The sequence below is a fragment of the Rhinolophus ferrumequinum genome, chromosome 3 (assembly GCF_004115265.2).
Source record: "Rhinolophus ferrumequinum isolate MPI-CBG mRhiFer1 chromosome 3, mRhiFer1_v1.p, whole genome shotgun sequence".
NCBI lineage: Eukaryota > Metazoa > Chordata > Mammalia > Chiroptera > Rhinolophidae > Rhinolophus > Rhinolophus ferrumequinum.
In genome coordinates this window covers 81,042,030-81,060,991 of record NC_046286.1, presented here as the reverse complement: position 1 = coordinate 81,060,991, position 18,962 = coordinate 81,042,030, and the positions used below count along the sequence as shown (strand labels likewise).

The 18,962-nt window shown below is 37.5% G+C and overlaps 1 protein-coding gene across 1 annotated transcript in view; it reads left to right on the top strand.

Annotated features, from left to right (window-relative positions):
• The window catches only part of SGK1 (serum/glucocorticoid regulated kinase 1), a 103,337-nt gene that overhangs the window by 28,023 nt on the left and 56,352 nt on the right, over positions 1–18,962 (top strand). The window contains exon 2 of the mRNA XM_033100569.1: positions 11,624–11,836. Within this exon, the coding sequence (XP_032956460.1) occupies positions 11,624–11,836 (213 nt within the window). The remainder of the gene's footprint in view (positions 1–11,623; positions 11,837–18,962) is intronic.

Sequence of the window (18,962 nt, the reverse complement as noted above, 5' to 3'; positions counted from 1 at the left end):
GAGAGGCAAGGGGTTTTATAATTGTCTTTGCCTGAATCACAAACCTATCCTGTTCAGGTGTCCAAGTACTGTCCTTGGCAGGTCCCCAAAATCATAATTTTTGAGATGAGTAGTTCCCAAATGAGAAAGTGGAGGTGGGGGCAGGAGTGGGGCTGCTTTTACTATAAAAAGAGGCATAGGGTACCAGGATGACAAAAATAATGAATGTACCCAAGACTAGACTTTTTAAGCAAGGCCAATTATACTTTTGCTTACTAGATTGTGGTAGAGTACTTACTGAACATCTCTCTGTTGATTCCAAGTTTGTATGTAAACTCAATCCCTGACTTGTTTGAATGTTGGTTTTAAAATAAAAGATTGGCACAGCATGATGACGAGAAGTTTCTACAAACCACCTTTTCATGCAAAATGTTATGTATGAAGTTCTCCCCATAAAGCTGAGGGGTTTGCTATTTCCTTTTGGGGTTTAATGAGGATTGCATTAATGTAATGCAATAAATGCGTATTTCTGGATTATGTACCCCATTTCCACTTTTCTTTTTTTTTTTTTCTTTAACAAGTCAGCTCATGCTGCTCAGTGTTGATATCCATTGCAGGTTACACCATTTCTGGAGAGGGTGAGGTCACCACGGATTATGTTGCCAGGATCCTTCTCTGAGTCTGACCCTTTAGCTTTAATATTATTATTGTTGCTGTTATCTTGCATATTACAAAAAATTCATCTGTACTGAAAAATATCTTGTTTTGCCTTCTCTACTTAGACTCATGTTAACAGTCAATTCCCTCTGTCTCACTTATGCTGAGGTCACAGTGAATTTTGCAATTTCAGCATTTTCCGTGGGTTCACCAAACATGTGCAATTCATTCTCAATCCACTCTCCTATCTTCCACATTTTTTAGAATCTCACACAATCCTTGGACACAGTGGATATTTAGTAAATATCTGTTTATTAGCTTTGACTCTCTTCTTGTTTTCAGGGAACATTATCTTACCATTTTCTTTATAAAATATGAAGTGAGAAAAAAACAGAATACCAAATTAGAAACCATTACCAAAACAGCACAAGCATCATTTGGAGGAAAATTGGTTTTGCATAAAATTGAAACTGAGTGTGCTGTACAGCTTCTTGTATAAGAGAACTCAACAAAGGAGCAGAAACACCAGAGAGTAGTAATAAGCCCCCATTTTGGATCACCTTACCTTTCATTTAGCACTTTCATTTTAATTTAGTAATGTACACAGTTTAGATAATAAGACTTGCATTACAATTTGAACGGATTTTCTGACCACTGCCTTTAAGATCATAAGATGATTTTAAAGACCCTGTGGGTTTTTCTTTTTTTTTTTTTCAGTTTATCTAATGGAAGAAATATAAAGTTATGGGAAAATATAACTGGAATAACAAGCAGAGAGAAAATGTACTGGGTAAAGCAAATGTTATCGATCACTTGTTCATTCAACAAACCTGTGCTGAGGGCTGCCCACTGTAGAAGTAGAAGCGTCCAAATCATATTAGCAGAACTCCAGTGAATAAATAGCCCTGAATCTGTGACATGGATAGAAAAGATCACAAGCCTTACCTATTCCAAGCCGTTCATTTTACAGATAAGGACACTGAAGTTCAAATGGGTTAAGTGACTTGCTCAATCAAGGTAGGTGTGAAGCTAGAACTAGAATCCAATTCTCTTAATCTAGCTCATTACTCATTTCTGTAGAAAATCATTATTCTATTTTAAATGTGTGGGGTTTTTTTTTCGGCTTATTAATTGTGAGGAAATCTAAATCACTTGTAGAGTAACTGCTTAACCTCAGAATAACATAAAAACAATATACTACAGCTTAGTAACCTGTCACACACAGCACCCGACACTACCCTTAACTACAAAAATCTATTAAATTTATAATATACATAGATTATTACAGAACATAACAGCCATATGAAATAATAAAGCTCTGACACTATATTAGATTTGGGGAGTGAGAGAGAATGGAGAAAGGAAGGAGCTGGTCTTTGAAGGACCTGACTGTAGAGCCCCCCAGGGGGTAAAGAATGGCCCTTTCAATCTGTTATTTTATACAGGATGACCCCCTCCCAGTGCCCTCTCCTGGGTCTGCCAGGGACCTCCTACTCATCCTTCCTCCAAGACTCCATTTCAGGTTCCTTTCAACTTTCTCTGACTGTCATCCAGGTCACATAGAGCTTGAAAATAAAATTTAAAAACTTGAAAAGCCTCTGGTAAGGCTTCCTGTTTCAGAAGCTACCCTGGGTTTAGAACCATATGGAGAAGATACGCATTCTTGAAACACCCTCTGTACACACTGCTCCGTCCTCCAGTCTAGACTGCCTTTCCCCAGGACAGACTGTGTTTTATCCTAGAGCACAGCAAATCTGATCGGATCAATCGAAAGTTTAAAATTCTTAAGGTTTCCCTCCCTCTGAGTTAAGGATAACATTTCAGCATTCAAGCATTCAAGTCCCTCTGATAATCTGACCCCTCTATCGCTTTGCCTTTCTGGCTTGCCCCAAGGGTGGCTCCAGTCAACCCTCTCTGTGAGCGTGCCTTTCACACGCTATCCTCATCCCACCCTCGTCCCAGCCTGATCCTACTTATCCCCAAAGATGAATTCATACTAGCTTTAAAACAATCAACGGAAATTTCTTCACCACTTACTATATTCTGGGAGCTGTGCTAACTAAGCTCTGGGGATATAACAGTGATCTTCTTTCCTTGGGAGCTGCAACTAAATGTGAAGGCAGACAGGAAATAGGGAGGGGATAGGCTAGGAAGAGGGAACACACAGAAGATACTTTGTACATGTCCCACTAATGAATATGTGAGCGAAAATAGTGTCTTTGTCCCTGGGCAACTCACATTCTAATAGGGGAAATAGACAAGTAAAGAAGAACGAATGTGTTTCTGTTTAAATAAATAAACACCAGGATGGGTCAAGAGGTGGTGAGACCAGGGAGGACCGTCCTAGCTCTTTGACTCTTAGCAGGCCTTCCCAGCTGGGCAAGGTGGGTCAGAGGGAAACGTTTGTACACAAAGACTGAAGACAACGCCAAATGAAATGATATCGTGGAGAATTTGGATGCACTCGGTGCCCAACGGGAGATAAGGAGTCCAAATTCCCGGCCAAGGAATTTAGACTTTACCATTTAGATGTCCTTTAATTTGTGTGGCATCTGTTTGTGGGTCATGAAATCAAGTCAGTGGATTGCAATCAGCATTTTAAAGGAATAGACTAGAATAGAAAATGTGAGCGCATTTCATGTAAAAAGGGTAAATATGGGGGTGGAACCAGTTGTTCCAGTTATAGTTCTCTATACTTATATATGTGCACAGGAATTCTCACGGTTCATCAGTTGTGATCAAACAGGTTTGAAAGCCACTGCTGCTGGCGATGGGGAACCACTGAAGAGCTGGGACAACCTTTGTATTTAAAAAGATTGTGAGGGGTGGAATGTCTTAACTATTGCATTGTTTTGTACACCTGGGGAAAAAAAATTTAATTTAAAAAGATTATGATAAAAAAAAAAAAAAAGAAGTGGTTTCAGTAAGAAGAGAGTACAGGGCGAGGCCATTTTGGGGATGGCTTTAGGAATCCAGAAGAAAGACAGCAAATGGTGACACTTGGACAAAGAAAATGATGTAGACTTGATACCTAAATGATGGATGTGATCATTTGTTCTTCCTTTCCATTTCCACTGCTACTTTTCTTGCTTGGCCCTTATCATTTCTTTTGCAATCAATTCCAGACTCATCCAGCTACTCTTGTTCTTGACCATCTTAAATTCATTCTTCATACTGCGTGGAAAGACACATCTGACAATCCCACTCTCCTGCTTACACTTCAGTGACCACTTAGTACCCCCGACCCAACCTTTCTCTCCAGCTTCAATCCTCCTCTCCTCTTTGGGCTCATTTTCTATGCATCCTATGTAGAATCTTGCCTCTATATTTTGGCTTCTGTCATCCTCTCTGCTGGAAATTTCTCTCCCATTTTAATTTGTCTGGCTTCATTTAACTCAACCTTCAAGATTAAGTTTAACTGTCACTTCCTCTAGGACACCTTCCCTGATTTCTCCCCCCGTCTTTTCTCCCATGACACTTGATATAAAACTCTCTCGTGACATGGAGCCATAAGTGTAATAACAAACATTAACCAAGTGTTCATCCAGTACTAAGTACCGGGCTTACATGCATCCTCTGGTTTTGTCCTCACAAAACCCTTCTGAGGTATTATCATTTCCATCTTACAGTAGAGACAATGAGCACTGGGAAAGCTCAGTCAGTTGCCCACGCAGTGGTGCTGGGCTTTTCAGCCAGGCAGTGTTGTCGTAGCTTTTAACTGTTTGCTACCTTATATACTTACTATGCTATGATAAACCACAGGCTCATGGGTCAGTCTTTCTGAAATGCAAGCACCCTCACCCAAAATCACTGAAGAAATTACATTTCTTTGTGTCCCCACCACCCAGCATAATGCCAGGTAGATAGTTGAACTTATATTGAAAACTTTAAGAGCTGTTTAGTATGCAAGCCAGGTAGGGACCGCGAAGGGTCCGTTGGATTTGTCAATGAGATTTCGTTTGAACAGAAACTCTTTTTGTTACGTACTTCACTTCAGTTCCAGCAAATATTTCGTGATCCATAAATATTGTTTCATGAATAAATTGCAATGGGTTGAGGAGTAAATATGTGATGAGGAATTAGGGATCATTTTTTCATGAAGCTTAGCTAAGAAGAACAAGAGTTGGGGTGGTGATGAAAGAGGCTTGCTGAAACAAGGAAGTTTGTGGATTAAAAGGGGGTCTTAAGCTTTTAGTCAGCTCACTTTTTAGAGAGATTGCAAGAACAACATGTTAAATGTGCTAAGAGACAATAATAGCAAGAGAGGTAGAGTTAAAAATAATGGGAAAAGGGGATTTCTTGGAGGAGACAGGAGGGCAAGGTTCCAAAGTGCTGGTGGATTGGCTGTGGACACGCGGCCAGGTTCTTTCCCAGTGACCAGCCCAGCATTGCTATTTCCCCTGAGCCTTATTTCTCCATTCCAAAAGCAAATAACACATACTGTCCCTTAGAGATATTACCTGAAAGAATTCTCTCCTACATCCTCTTTTTTTTTTTCCCCTTTCTTTTTAAATGTTCTAAATCCAGGAAAGACAAATTCAAACTAAAAGGATCAGTTTAAACACATAAAGCACCAAGAAAACTTCACCTTCATTTCCGAAAGAAGGTTTACGTCAGTGAATTCCTATGAGGGTGCTTTTTTCATTTAAAACTGGGTGGGGTGGGGGGTGTGTCTCAGTAGGGAAGAAGAAGAAGGGGATTCTCTACGTACAGAGCTGGAAGTACAGGGCAAGGACTGTTTCTGCTGCTTAATCTTCACCACACAAAGTGGTGGAGGGGAGAGGGCTGACAGCTACGTGAGGGGACGGCGTTGGAGGTGCTGTGCGCTGTGAGCAAAACCAGAACAAGATGGAGAGATGTGCCCTCCCTCCTTCCTCCCTCATCCCTCTAGTGCTCCCCACCACCCAATCCCCCAGACTGGGTCTGGGGAAACACAAGTTTAGACCCTGACAATCTAGAACAGGATGCAAGTACCCTGGTCAATGCTGACAGGAAAGGACCTGGAAATCCCAAGGGCCACAGCAGGGCTCGATGGGAAATTCCAAAAGACACTCAGTTATCAAGGTGCCTGCCCTGGAAAGCATTGCTGTGTAAGGGAAGTAGTACTATAGACCATATTTATTACCTTGATAGGTGATGATAGCAAAGCTTGTTAAAATCCATAAATGAATACATAAGAGTTATCATCAAAAATAAGCAATTTCCATTTTTATTGCCTACTATTTGTAAATGCATATGCCAGCCTCTGGGGAATTAAAAAAAAATCTAAGAAGCTGTCTTTACCATTATGGTCCAGCCGGAAAGATGACATAGACCTAATAACAACCAGTGACACAGAAGTCTCATGGTTTTATATAAGCAATGGGTGAAGAGATCAGATTAATATCACTAACCTTGTATTGCAGCATGGTTATATTTTAGGAGCCGTGCTATGAAGCTGCCCCAGGCACCCATGTGAGGGAAATTGGCTTCTAGGAGCCTTCTCCTGAATTACTGTACATTCATATCATCCGCAGCCTGCTAGCAGGTACCCTCTGGAAAGGAGTAGGTGTGGAGGTCCCTTTTTATAATCCATTGAATTATCCAAATAATTTCACTGGAAAACTGGTTTGACTATATCCGAATTGAAAGTTACTATAGCATCACATACACAAAGTCAGTTTTCTATGATAAAAAGATGCCCTTCTGGAAAATGAAGAAGCTGTGTCCAACATCAAGTTCATTTGGATTTTAAGGAAAAAACAGCTCCTCACTCCCGGAAAACAAAAAGAATGGTGAGATGAGCAGGTACCGCCTTATGAGTTCACAAATAAGCACCTGAACACTATAATTTTTCTGCATCGGTTGGTATTATAGCTAAACCATTACATATTAAGAGGAATATCTGTTTACTATTACATAATAGAAGAAAAAAAACACACTTGGAAAATCCCCAGAAGCTGGCCAATCTGTTTAATCAAGGATGGCTATTTTCTAGTCTGAGGGATTATTGCTTTGGGCTATCTCATTTTCTTTTTCTTTTCAACTAAATACATTAATACAATCAGAGCATACTGGGCTTAGCAAAGAAATTAGACAAATATTTTATATACACAGTGTTCAGTAACAGTCGCTGTATGGTTAAATGAAGGGCTTTACTTTCTCACTCCAATGTCTAGAGAGCTGGTGGCTTTTAAGTCTGTGTAGTTTGGAAACCAAGGGAAAAATTCTTGATTTGTTCAGGGTAAGGAGGATGTCTCACCCCAGTCTATGTTTGTTTACAATGATCTCCACAAATCTGAATAAAAGCGTGGCCCAGGTGGCTGAGGAGCCAGGACTGAGGCTTGCATCCGGGCATTCATTTTTCTCACACACACAGCTGCTACAGCTTTCGGAGAGTCATTGTGACTGGTCTCTGAGGGACTCCAAAAGCCACTCACAGTCAGCTACTCCCTCCAGCAGAGCAATTCACTGCCTGAAGGAACACACAATAGGCCAGTTGTAGCTTGAATTCCCTCGGGGGCAGAGGGAGCATCTCTCCACTCAGCAGTTTTTTGGAGGGCACCTTGCCTGACTGGAAGGTCAGAGGGAGAGCCCCATGTATTCACTCACTCACAACCTGGCCTCTCCCAAGATCAAGTAAACATCATAAACCCTGTCATTAATCGGCCTAAAAAGCCCTTGGGAAGCTACAAAGCCAATGAAACGTGTAAAGAAATAGCAGGGAAGGGACATAGTGAAACTAGTATGAGGACTTAGCCAAAAGAGATAAAGCATTTCAAGACAAAGCATGCAATTAATGCCAGCAACAGTGCCATTGCAAAATGGATGCATCTATTTTTGTAACACCTTTCTCCCTGCTGCTTCTGGAGAAATGGATTCTTTCTAAATGTTCCACATTCTCTGTGGAAAGAGAGGGAATGTCCATAAGGTTCAGAAAGGGTTAATTTGTTAAAGGTAATTTCAAATCACGGGTCTTTCTAATGAAATATCACTGCCACTGACACCTTGCCCCCAGGGGAATGTGTTAAGGCACAAGACACAAACCTACATTTTGAACACATGAGTAAATCACATAGTTCAATAAGTTTAGCTGAAATATCATGGATTCTAATAATCAAAGCCCCAGAAATATGAGCATAACACCTAGACACATACTTCACAAGTAGATCCAGGCAAGTCACTGGGTTTTTTTCCTTGGAAGACTTGAGTAGACTATTGCTACTTGTTTCAAGTGTTCAATTCCTATATGCAGCTTGAATCTTTCCCCTGAAAACCAGACCTGATGATCCATTGTCCTGTTGGATAACTGGATCCTGCTGGATCCAGTGTCACTGTTGGATGTCTTATAGCCTTATCACCTCTCAGGTCGTTACTGAAAAGCCACCTTCTCAGGGAGGACTTCTTTCTCATACAATTAAAACCAAACCCTCCCACTCGCAATGATCCTGATCATTTGTCTCTGCTTTATTTTCTTCCTTACATATTACAATTTACTTATTTTATTAAATAAATAATGTATTCCCTTAATAAATAAATGTATTCCCTTAGACATAACTCAAGCTCCAGGAGGGATCTGTTTTGTTAACTGTTGTATTCTTGATGCCTAGATTATCCCTGACATATAGTTGGTCTTCAATAATGAATGATGAGTGGATGGTAGGTACAATATTGAAAGCATTAGATTGTTGTTTTAAAAAAAGTTATAGGATATCAAGTCATTTTATTTCTACTTTATAGAATTCTACCTGATAATATAACTTCAAGGTTCAAGTGGTGACCCTTGAAGGTGTGGAGTAAACTTGACTGGGGTTTTGTTTGGTCAATCTTATTTGTTTGCTTCATTTTTTTTGGTTTGGTTGTTTGTTTTGCTCTTTAATTTAAATTTAAATGCCCTTAGCAAGCATACACTCCCAGTTTGCCACACACAGTCCTCACCATGTTTATACTCCCTATGTTTATACACTGGTCTTAGGGCTTTACACACTTACATTTCCTGCCAGCATCTGAAGGTATTGAGTTTGCCAGCTTATACCCAAGTAAAAACTATCATGTTTTCCCAAAAATAAGACCTAGCCAGACCATCAGCTCTAATGCATCTTTTGGAGCAAACATTAATATAAGACCCGGTCTTATATTCTATTCTATTATATAAGACCTGGTATGATATGATATGATGATATGATATGATATGATATGATATGATATGATATGATATGATATGATACCGGGTCTTATATTAACATAAGACCCGATCTTATATTATATTATTAGGACCCTGTCTCATATTATATTAAAATAAGACCGGTTCTTATATTAATTTTTGCTCCAAAAGACTCATTAGAGCTGATGGTCCGGCTAGGTCTTATTTTCAGGGAAACACGGTAGCTCAACGATTTGTTTAAACCAATAGGTGTAATTTTGACCACATAATAATTTACAGAGCGACTAGGGGCAAATTACTAACATCTTTGGGTCTCTTCTGACTCTGAAATTGTATAACATCTATTGGTGGTTTGACAGCCTATGCTCAAGGTCATCTGAACTATTCTGAGACTTCTTAACTGGACATCAAATTAAATGATAATTCTTTATGTGATTCTTAATCCTTATGGTTTCTAAAATCCAACAGATCATTTAAGTTTATAGATCATTTGTATACTTTGAAGTGAGATATAATGTCTCTAAATTCCTGTCTTTTGATAAAACCAGTCTATAACCTAATGAAGTTTAGATTCAGTCACAGGTATATTCTTCTGTTATAAATTGAATAATTGTAAAATGAAATTGCATGAGATTTACTCTAAATATAGTGGTCCATAGATATAAGATTTACATTTCAATATACCAAGATTCTTATTCAATCGGGCCATACAAATTGATTCCAAGAGAAGTCTGTTTAAAATTCTATTCATAATAACCCCTAAGTTAAATCTACTTGGCAAAAGAAATATTGAAAGTAAGCCAGAATAAAAGATTGATTTCAAAATACAATGTTGGCAACTAATCAGGAATGATTACCAAACTTCAAGCTAAAAATCCTCTGAATAAAAATAATAAAAAACATTTTCTATCGGTAATGCAATTTAGCACATTTTTAGATTGATCAGAAACACATATGATCCTAACATGAGGAAGAGAGATTCTATTGTAGCCTCAAGCTTGTAGTGTTTCATTTAGACTTTCATTAATGAATCAAGTACTTTGAATGCACCTACTAATATGCTTATGGGGCCCTAGAGTGCAAGAAGTACTGATGGAAACCTCCCACATGTTAACATCTCAAATGTTAATATTAGGATAGTTAACTTAGCGGCAGCCCGATGGCTCAGTTGGTTAGAGCTCAGTTGGTTAACAACAAGGCTGCTGGTTCAATTCCCACATGGGATGGTGGGCTGCACCCCCTGCAACTAAGATTGAAAACGGAGACTGGACTTGGAGCTGAGTTGCGCCCTCCACAACTAGATTGAAGGACAACGATTGATGGGCTCTGGAGAAACACACTGTTCCCCCATATTCCCCAATCAAAAAATAAATAGAAAAGAAAGATATTTTAAATAGATATCGAAAATAATACATATAAAGCAAATAAAACAATTAAAAGACACATATGTAACATATAAAAAAGAAATATGATAATTTTAATTGCTTGAGATTCTTATAAAATTTTACAGAAATTATTCTTTAAAAAAATGAAAGGACAGGACATTGTAAAAAGAGAGAAAACTAAAACAGTCATAATCTTAACATGAATACAACAGTTTCTATTTGCCCTGTTACTCCCTTGCTTTGTCTATAGATAGTACATATATATTTTATGTTTGTAATTATAGTGATTGAACAATTCTGCATTTGATATTTTTTCATATACTTGCATTTATGTTCCGAACATTTTGCATATTGCCAGAGTCCTCACGATATTTATTTTTAGTGATGGCATATTATTCTATCAAATTGCTTAACCATTCTTTCGCTATTGCCATTTTAGTTTATTTCTCAGTGTTGTTGTTGTTGTTTTAATTTAATTGTAGCATTACTAAGTAAAATTCAGTACTGTGATTTTATTTCTTCCTCCTTCTAGTATATGCTAATTTCATAAATTAGTTGACTATAAAAGAGTTCTCAGAAGTTTCAAAGAGCATGGAAAGATATATTAAATCTAGATAAATTTCAGGCATTTGATGACCACAAGTCTTATAGCACTCTAATGCTTGTTAAATTGCATGCTTGTAAATGAGTAAACTCTGGATTCAAGGTGCCTGGATCCTGCCTTTGCTCAATACCAGCATATCTTATGGGAATTTGCTTCATCTCTCTGTGCCTCTCTTTTCTCATCTGTAAAATGCAATAAGTAGTAGTACCTATCATGTAAGACTGTTCTGAGGATAAGTCATTGGTTATGCATGTCAAATACTTAGAACAGGACCTTCTATATCTAAAGTGCTATATAAATATTATTTCTTTTAATATTAGAATAGTTTTATATTTTTTCTGTACCTTCCAGGCATTCTACATGCAAGCAAGACAAGTGTTGAGTTACAGAATTTTAAAAACAAACAAGATAATTCCTTAGCCAGAAACAATTTCATGCATTTTTTTCTAATTAGAATAACTAGCAATCTACATTAGAGATTGGTGAACTATCATTATCTCAGCATAATTATAATAGTAAAAGTAAAATAGACACCATCTACTGAACACTATATGCCAGACAAAACATTTGGACATTTAAAAACTTTGTAAAATCTTCACAACCACCTGGAAGGAAACAGTATTACCCCAATCTTACAGATAGGGAGACAGACTCAGCAAGATGAAATGACCAGTCAAAAAATATATACTCCTGGAAAGTCATTGGTTGTGTTTAGACTTGAAAGAAGGAGAAGTTGTGAGACTGATTTCTCCCTTCATGAGTATCCATCCACCAAATTTCCCACTAAAGCCCCATTAAACATCAAAGGAGGTCAAATGCATTTGTTTTTTGTTTTTCTTCTTTTGTACGTCATAGGTACGAAGATGGATCAAGAGCCCAATGGTCAGTGTGGACAAGCATCCGAGTCCCAGCCTGAAGTACACGGGTCCCTCAGTTGTGCACATGCCCCCCGGGGAGCCTGACTTTGAGCCTCCCTTGTGTCAGACGTGCCTGGGAGACCATGCTTTCCAAAGAGGGATTCTCCCTCATGAGGAGTCGTGTTCATGGGGAACTCAATCTGGATGTGAAGTAAGTTTACTTTTGCTCTGGATCTGTTCTCCTACAAGGATTCTAGGCCTTTGTTTTTCTTGTATTTATGACACAGTATGCAAAAAAAAAATTTTTTATAATGTGCATTTATAAATCTTCTGAGGAGGATACAGAATTGTGGCCTTTGTTAGCCGATTGCACTAATTTTCTAAAATATATTTTTGAATTCATTTTGTTTTTCAATTACAGTTGACATCCAATGTTATTTTATACTACTTTCAGGTATTTGGCATAATGGTTAGACATTAACATAATTTACAAAGTGATTCCCTCAGTTTGGTCTAGCACCCACCTGGCACTACACGTAGTTATTATATTATTGACTATATTCCCTATGCTTTACTTTACATCCCCATGACTATTATGTAACTACTAATTATGTTTCTTAAAACCTTCACTTTTTTTTTTAAGAAGGGCACAACTCACAATGGCCCATGCGGGGATTGAACCGGCAACCTTGGTGCTACCAGCACCACGCTCTAACCAACTGAGCTAACCAACCACCCCAACCCTTCACCTTTTTCACACAGCCCCCCAACCTCCCTCCCATCTGGCAACCATCAGTTTGTTCTCCATATAGATGAGTCTTTTTCTGTATTTTTTGGTAGTGGTGTTGTTCATTCACTTTGTTCTTTAGATCCCACACTAATTCAAAAAGATATATATGTGCTTATGTTCATCGCACCATTATTTACAATAGCCAACAAATGGAAGCAACTTAAGTGTCCATCAGTAGACAATTGTATAAAGAAAAAGTGGTACATATACACAATGGAATATTATTTGGCCATAAAAAAGAGTAAAATCTTACCATTTTATTGACAACATGGATAAGCCTAGAGAAGGGTATCATGCTAAATGAAATAAGTCAGAAAGAGAAAGACAAAAATAGACTTTATTCTTTAGAGCAGTTTCAGGTCCACAATGAAATTAAGAGAAAGGTATAGAGATTTCCTTTGTACCCCCTAGCATAGCCTCCTCCACTATCGACAGGCCCCACAGGAGTGGTACATTTGTTACAAGAAATCAATCTACATCGACACATCATCACCCAAAATCCATAGTTTCCATTAGGGTTCACTCTTAACTCTTGGTGTTGTACAGTCTATGAGTTTGGGTATGTATAATGACATGTATCCATCATTAAAGTATCATACAGGGCAGTTTCACTGAGCTAAAATCCTTTCTGTGCCACCTATTCATCCCTCACTTTCCTCAAGCCCTGGCAGTAACTGATCTTTTTACTGTTTCCATAGTTTTGCCTTTTCCAGTTGCCATATGGTTGGAATCATATAGCATGTTGTACTAATTTTTTAGGCTGTCAAGACTGAGTCAGCAATGTTTTGGTCAGCTAGAGACCTTCATTAGTTGTTTGATCACACAGAGATCCATTACTGCATGATGTAAGAAATATATCATAACAGTTATCTGCAGGTTTGTAGCTTCCAGTGAAATATTTAGCTCAAAACGATTTGACCAATAACAGAGCACTGTGTCAACCTTTCATAAATTCCCATATATACTCCCATAAATTCCCATATATACTTCCCATATTTTTACTTAAACTCATTTTTCTCTGCTATTCCAAGAATTTTTCTTGTTGTTTTCTTTTAACTTTGCTAATCTAAGAAAGCCAGATAACTGACTTACCTTGTAAGTTCTAAGATTTCAAAAATTGACAGTTGTATTTTTAACTTATAACTCAATTAGGTTCATATTTATTTTGATTTTTTAAACCAATCAAGTACATGTTTATGTCATTTTTAGTGTCTTATTAAAATAAAAGGACAACATTCAGAAGACAGAACTTGTTACTACAAAGTAGAATAATTGCAAGTTGTCTTCTGATATATTATTTCAAGTCAGTGCATCATAAGATGATAAATATAAATAGCTCCCTCCCTCCTTTAATTTCACATGGGTGCTTTCCAGAGATAAAGAAATCACTTTAGCTGCTAAAAGAAAAGATTGAAAACCCTTGAGTCTGAATTCCTTTTTACACTGGGATATCCAATGTCACAGAATCTGTTCCCTTGTGAAAAATTAATACCTGTCTGCCTACTTTCTAGTGTTACTGGAAAGATCAAATGAGATAACACATATGAAATAGTTCATAATCTATAAAGTGCCATGCGAATATAAATCATTATTACTTACATTTGCTGATTTACTTATTAGCTAAGCCTATCAATCTGTAACACTACAATAGACTTCCGTGACTAGGTTAGCATTTTGCTGATTGATGAACATCTATCATGGTACATTTATTGTATAGCCAGACACTGGCTCAACTCCAGGATGGCCATAAAAGGCAATAAAGAGATTCTAAAGGCAAGGATTGACAAACGTTTTTTCTGTAAAGGGCCAGATAATACATGCTTTAGACTCTGCAGGCCATACAATCTCTGTCACTTCTATTCAGCTCTGTACTTGTATGGAAAGCAGCCATAGATAATATCCAAATGAATAGGGCTGACTGTGCTCTAATAAAATTTATTTACAAAAACGTGTGGCTGGCCCACCAGCCCACCAGCCATAGTTTGCAGACTCTTAGAGTCTAAAATAGTTTGCCAACTCTTTAGAGTGTAAAGAACTATTCACGAATTAGAGAAAGAGAGAGGTCTCCACAAAATCCTATACAGAGAACAAATGCCTAGGACTAAACATTTACTTGAGAGCCTGCTGTATGCTCCCCCCTTTGTTAGGAGCTGGGGATAGATTAATGAATAAATGGAATGCCACACAAGGGGAAACAATAAACAAACAGCTGGAAGGAATTTAAAGCAACATTGTGATTCTTTCTTCTACTTTATCTGGGATAATAGGTGAATCGTTTTTCAATTGACAGTGGCTTACCTGGTTCTGACTTTGCTGGTTTATTTTGTTTTTTCCCTTAAGGTCACCACAATTCAAGTAGACATTTCTATTTTAAGAATTTAAGAACAAATCTATATTTTGTGTTCCTGTAGGGGTTAAATCATGAAATAGTTCCTTGAGAAGTCACCTCAGTCCTTTTATGAAGTGGAGTTGTGTGATGAGAAGATACAGAGACTGTTAGATGCAGTACTAAACTCCAAGCTGTTCCTTGACAACTCTTGATGTGGATTCTTTTAAGCAGGTCATTAATTCATCCTACCCTCTCAATGTTTCCTCCTATGAAAATTGAGATGGTTCGTGCTTACCATCCAGTTTCTTTCTTGGAGATTTTTAGTAATTTGCAGATGAGATGGGTTTGTTAAAATCTTGTAAATGGAAATGTATGTGTAAATAGAGTGCTGGATGATCAGGCAACAGTCTGGTGCCTGCTCTGCCACAAGGTCAATATGTGAACTTGAACAAGTCAAAACCTCTTAAACATGATATAATGGGCCTAACCTAATTAACTGTAAACCTCTTTTTAGTCTGGAATCCTATAGTTGGATTTCGATGACCTATAAATGAAAGTAAACTCTGTATTTGATGTGTAAAGATAAAAAATATTATAGAAAATGAGGTAAGAATGTTTTAAATAAAATAAGAAAGCAAATAAAGTTCTAGTCCTTTATGAATAATTGTGGGGGTTCTTTTCCCCCCTAATTCTAAAAATAGTACATTTTAAATGCTACCTTAAATGCCCAAAGTTATACTGAATTTATTAGGTTGGTGCAAAAGTAATTGCAGCTTTTGCAATTTTTAACCTTTTAAACCGCAATTACTTTTGCACCAACCATAGTTTGTGCCAGGCTTTGACAATAGTCTAGTCAGTGGCTTTTAAACATGTTGCTCCCATGGAAGAAACTAGAATATACATATTGCCAATTAGTTACCCAGAAGAATAGCGATATTGTGATGTTAGTAGTAGTGCCGTCTGAAATGGACTCTTTATAAATTAAACAGACCTTTCTGGAAATGAGATGGAAAGACAACAGCTGTTACTGAATAATGCATGCCAGTGGAACTCAACTTGTAGTATTCACTCTGAAATCAACTTTTAGTCCATAAAGAGATGGAATCCAAAGTAGTTTTTCAATGGGTGCATGATGATTAAACATATTCACAAAGTGTTCTGCACCATATCTCTCACATCACCTACAATGTCCAGATCAACCAAGTTGGAAGGGAAGGAAAAGAGTGTTTTAGAGAAGTGGGAAAGGAAATCTAGTGTTAAGGAAAGCAAAAGATTGGATCGAGATGGCAGCCTGAACATAGCATAAGGGGTAAGTAAGAATCTCTGAAAAATAGAAGGCAGGTAGAATTATGAGGTTGATGTGGAAACCACAGTCCAAAATGATCCCATCAAAGAACTTCTACAACAGATGGGGACACTGCAAGCTTATGTATTCAATAAGATCCAGTAAGTTGAGAAATAAAGATATTTTAGGCAAGGCCTAACAAAAAGAAAGTTAGTTTTAGCAATATAAATTTCAGACAAAATACTACGTAAAACAAACCAAAAAAAAAATGGAAGGGAGAAAAGAAATATTTCATACTAATGAAAGATACCTACGAAGACGATAAAGCATTCACAAATCTTTATGCATTTAACAACATAACATGGAAATCTTTACAGCAACAACTAATAGAAATACAAAAAAAAAAACTTGGCAAATTCAGATCATAGAGGGAAGTTTTTAATCACACTTCTCCCAGAAATTGCCAGATTGAAAATATGAAGGGTAGAGGATTTTAATAAAACAATTAACTAAATATGATTGATGTAGACATTTCTATCTAATAAACAAAGAATACACATTATTTTAAGCATGCATGGAACAGTTACAAAAACTGACCAAGTATTAGATCACAAAGCATATCTCATCAAATTCCAAAATGCAGAAATCACACAGACCGCATTAGCTGACTACAATTTGATAAAATTAGAAACTAAAAACAATATAAGAGCCAACCACCATACCCAGACAATCCATCCACCTGGAATCCACAAACATCCTTCTTAATAATTCTGGGCTTACATAGAAAATAAAAAAGGAAATTAAAAACTATTTTAAGTGTTTACATCACCAACAGGAAAATGCAAATTGAAACAATGAAATGCCATTTGTTTTTAATCCGTCAGATTGTCAAAGGTCAAAAATATTAATAATATCATATTGGTAAAAGTATGGGCTAAAACACTATTGGTGGAAGAGTTTCTTGGCAATGTTCCTCTATTAAAATTTTTTAAAATTTCATACCTTTAATTTAGCAAATCTATGCCTACAAAGTTATTTATGTGATAAAGAGAATGGGTACAACGATATCCATTGCAATATTGGAGATGGTGATAAAATAGTAACATCAGTGGATAACAAAGTAAACTCATAGGGATTGTTAATTATGGCATATTCATACTATAGAATCCCATTAAAAATGAGGTCGGTATGTACTGACATATCCCAAGATACATTAATTAGGAAAGCAAGTTGAAGATGAATATGTATCTGGCATTATCATATTTATATTTTTAAAACTTTATATTTCTCTCTCCTTGTTAGGGTATGTGTATTTGTATCTATGAGTGTGTGTGTTCACATGTTCGTGTGTGAGCATAAATTCAAATAAAAAGATCTGGAAGCATGTACATCAAACTGAAATGGTGATTACCACCTTCAAGGGATTAGAATTGAGAGGTTATGAGGTAGGAGGGAGTAGTCAAGAAGGACTTTCACTTTGTCTATAACCTGTGTCTAAAGCCTGTGGGTTTGGGGAAAACACCATGTCCATCAGGAGACTCTCTTGCAGAAAGTGAATAGTTACAACTCAATCCTACTGGTAGAAAATTAGGCAAAAGATGGTTTCACACCTTGAGACCATTCCATCACTACAAAGAAAGGCTTCTGGAGAAATATGGAAAATACACAACATGTATGTTCCCACTGCACCTTGCTCATACTTCTGTCTGTCAATTATTTTGCCCCACCCTGTGTGATGTTTGTTCATGTGCATAGCCATTTATTCTCTAAGCCTCAGCAGTCATTAAATCGAATGTGCTTATTTTCCTATCTCCTCCCCGGGCTTTGCATACACGCTATAGAGTTCATGTGCTCTTTTTCTCTTTGCCTTTGTTAGCTAAAATTGAAATTTTCTTACGAGAAAAAGAAATTAACATGAAAAGGAGAGACTGAGACAGTAAACTCTGCAGCCCATGATGGCTGTAAATCACATGCATTCCAGCTGCTCTGCATGCCGAGAGCTCACTTCTGATTGTCATTAAGTTTGTTCTCTCATATGGGATAGATTTGGCTGAGAGAGGGTTTCCTCGGACTTCTCTGTCTTTCCATTCAAGACAGCTAAAAAGGTGCTTAGTCAGCGACTCGGCTGAAGCCAGAGCACGGTGTGCTGTTTTTAAGGCCTAGTGAAGTCAAGCTCCTGGATGGAGCCATGCAACTTGGAGAGGTTAGTGACCACAGTACTACAAACAGAAAGGCTAACATGGAGTCTTTGACGTGACTAAATATAAGGTTACTGCCTCTTCTTGCACCTCAGCACATCACCAAAGACAATAACTGATGAAGCCGACTTCACAATTCTGGGAGAGAGTCTGCCCCTCACGGCTTATTGTGTTCCAAATGCCTTCCCTCCACCTGTTAGGCTCCCTCAGTCGAAGGAGGTACACCATTACTTTTATATTTCTTCTCAAAGTTGTTGAGCCGGTCCTTTGAACCCCAGGAAGCTCGGTTGTAAAGTGGTCAGCTGAGGAATAGTTTCCATATTGACTTACTTTCATATTGTCTTGAGTTTTTCTGATCTTTCTTAAGAAGAGGCTATAAAAAATATACTTAAATCAGCCAGATGCCTTTATAGATTTCTGGCTCCTTTCAATTTACTTAGTAAAAATGTTTTTTATGAAAGCTATAGGGAATAAAATAATATTGCTTCAAATTACCTTCTTCCCCCAGTTTTCTGCTCTTGACATTATGTTTTAGGGTCTCTGGGGGATGTCTGCTGATTTCGAAGCTTATCACCCACAATTTTCCTTGTTCTGCACCAAATTTTAAGCCATGCAATCACTGAGGAAGCACTTATTACATAAAATGAAAGATCAGACTACTAAGAGGGCCGGGAGATAAGAAAATGCTCTTTTCTTTTTAGAATGGGATGTAGGGATGGCTTACCCAGAAGAAAA